This window comes from Aplysia californica, unplaced genomic scaffold, assembly GCF_000002075.1.
Source record: "Aplysia californica isolate F4 #8 unplaced genomic scaffold, AplCal3.0 scaffold00776, whole genome shotgun sequence".
NCBI lineage: Eukaryota > Metazoa > Mollusca > Gastropoda > Aplysiida > Aplysiidae > Aplysia > Aplysia californica.
Genome location: NW_004798046.1, coordinates 307471 through 310199, shown reverse-complemented (window position 1 = coordinate 310199; position 2729 = coordinate 307471). Strand labels below are relative to the sequence as shown.

Sequence of the window (2729 nt, the reverse complement as noted above, 5' to 3'; positions counted from 1 at the left end):
CCCCAACAATCTACAATTTTTTTAAAAGCCTATGACCTATGATTTTAAATACAGCCAATGACAGACCAAAGCTTGAATATGTGCAGTCTATGGAAAAGGCTCAGTACTGTGGATTGTAGAGTAGATTAGTTGACCACCAAGTAAAGCAGTTGTTGTCAGACTGGTCCGAGACTGTCGGGGAGAACAGCATCGCCGTAGACCACCAAGTGGACCTGGACTCAGCAGTGATTAATAAATTTATATTATTCTATCCTATTATATATATAAATATATCATCATGTACATGACATGAAGCATACTCAGGACGCCACAATATTACACCACTTGACTCGGCATAAAATACAGACACAAAAGACCCTATTTGATGATTTTGCAAGTCTCTAGATAGAGAAATCATTTGAAACCAGGGACTGAATTCCTGATTTATATTCATATTTAAGAAAAAAAAGTGTACTAAATGATCTGGCTTCTTTTAATTATAAAAGCCTACAGCCCAGCACGCACATTGCAAAATTGGTGAGACATGGAATTTTTGTAGTGTTATATAGATTCTAGATCTAGATCTAGATTCTAGATCTAGATATATCGAATTTCACTTTGTGTGTTTCAATAGTTTAGGCCTGAAAAATGAAAAGAAATACTGTAAGGAAAATTTCAGGACCTGGAAATCTGTTCACTAAGTGTGTGTCTGCAATGTGCATGCTAGACTGTACAGAGCGAGAGCTGCTTTCATCAAATTACCTGTCTGAACCCTGGCACCAGACTCAGGCTTGGAAGATTCTGAGAAGGAAGGTGAGGAGGGTGGTTTGTGCTTGGCGACTTTTGGATGGGAATATCGATATGAGCGCCTGTAAAACCAACAGCATGCCCTTCCACTGAAGCGTCTTGATTTTCCGTGTCTTCTGTCTTTATAGAAGACGAAATACTCGCTTTTGGTGACGAGCTAGCTCTCTTGTTCTTCCTTTTGCTTTTTGAGTTCATACCAACAGCAGGGTGTGGGACACTGATTTCACTGTGTAATTCAATATCTGTCTCCATCATCTCTGCACCATTTTCTTCATACTCATCAAAGTGTTGCTTGCCCTTAGCAGAGTTGGATTTACCACGCCCTGTCTTTCCTCCCCTCTTAGAGTTGGAGGACGCTTCTGTGCCCCTGCCTCTTCTTTTACCACCATCACCACCACGACCGCGTCCACCCCTTCCTCTCCCTCGACCCCGTTTAGGTGCACTTTCGTAAGTGTTTGTCAATCCTTCGTCGATAAAGACAGTTTCGGGTGGGTCTGGGGATTTTTTTCTTCGACCTCTGTGAGATATTCTCGTAGGCTGATTTATTATGTTTTTCTCTGACCGAGTAGATATCATAAACAGAGCCTCAGCAGCCGCCATACGGTCTCGCTGTTCCTTTTCGTCCATGTTGAATGCGTGGTAAATTGTTGGTAAGCTACGCGAATAACGAAGAAAAGTAGGTCGCTATGGATGCCTCCATGTTGGTTATTGCGACTCAATACAAACCGTCAGCACAATGTTTGGAATGAATCCATGTTAGAACGAAAAATGTCATTTTCTTGTTTCCTCGAAGTAGATGTACTGATTTATAAGAAGAACAGACAGAAAACCCTATTCGGGTTTATCAAACGTTCATCATTTGGGATCCAAAATAATCTGGAAAGCACCGACTCCATGGGAAAGTCCCGAACCACGTGACTTGTGTTAGCTAATCATGGAGTGTTGGAGAGTTTCCGCGGGGATTTCCCATACAGTCTGCGCATGTCTTATGACCTCACCGCTTTGAACGTTAGGCGCAGGCTAATTCTTTTTATAGAACCAGTCTCACCACATCTCGTCCATATTCGAGCGTTCATGGTAAGAGCTATTTATGGATCCTGGTGGTTTCCACACGACACGTTGATCGATTTTTGCTTGATGAAAAGAGAAAAGATGTTACACACTGACACACTACACACTGTTTGATGAACATTACACACTGCTTTCTATACTGATTGTCACACGGAAGCTAGCAACCCTTATTTTTCCGTGCGGAGCAGACGTGAATAATTGATAGATCTAAATCTAGCTACATGATATGAGAAAATGGCACACACCTGTGTGTTCTGCTTCGAGTTGAGTTTTGAGGTAACCGATCGATTCCACAGCTTGGCCTGGCTTTAACTGATAAAAAGCTAGTCGTGCCTGAGTTAAAGTTGACACGTTTTGGAGCTGTTTTATTCTGGGACTAGGCCTATCGTTTAGAATACCACCCAATCATCCCATTTAAACAATCAGTCAAGCAGCAACTTTAACACACGATTCAAAAAGTACGCTTACGCTAAGCCTGAAGAGAATTGTCGTTTGATAGATCTAGAATCTTGACTAGATCTAGTTAATTTGTGATAGAAACCATACTGCAATCAGATTGTATTATTACCATATCCATAGTTAAACACATAGCTCTAGATATATACATATCATGTGTGAACATTTTTACCAATATATCTATACATAATCAAGGTAGATTTCACAAGGTGATAGCACTAGATTCTAGATCTAGATCTATTAATATTGCAACCTTGTCGAAGAGCATTTTTCTTTTCCTTTATTTTTTTCTGTTTTTTTTTCTGTTATTTTTTCTTTCTTGTTGGGAAGGGTGATTCCCTGCGTCTTAGTTTAGTCTTTTGGTAGAAAATTTGTTTGCTGGCGCCACGTTCATACTTACCGTATATATATATATT

At 40.3% G+C, this 2729-nt stretch overlaps 1 protein-coding gene across 1 annotated transcript in view; it reads right to left on the bottom strand.

Moving 5' to 3' along the window:
- LOC101848694 (nascent polypeptide-associated complex subunit alpha, muscle-specific form) overlaps positions 1-2059 on the bottom strand; it is a gene marked incomplete at its 3' end in the record, with an annotated part of 29595 nt that extends 27536 nt beyond the window's left edge. Inside the window, 1 exon segment of the mRNA XM_013088622.2 lies at positions 742-2059. Coding sequence (XP_012944076.1) covers positions 742-1413 — 672 coding nt within the window.
- Positions 2060-2729: the final 670 nt, after the last annotated feature.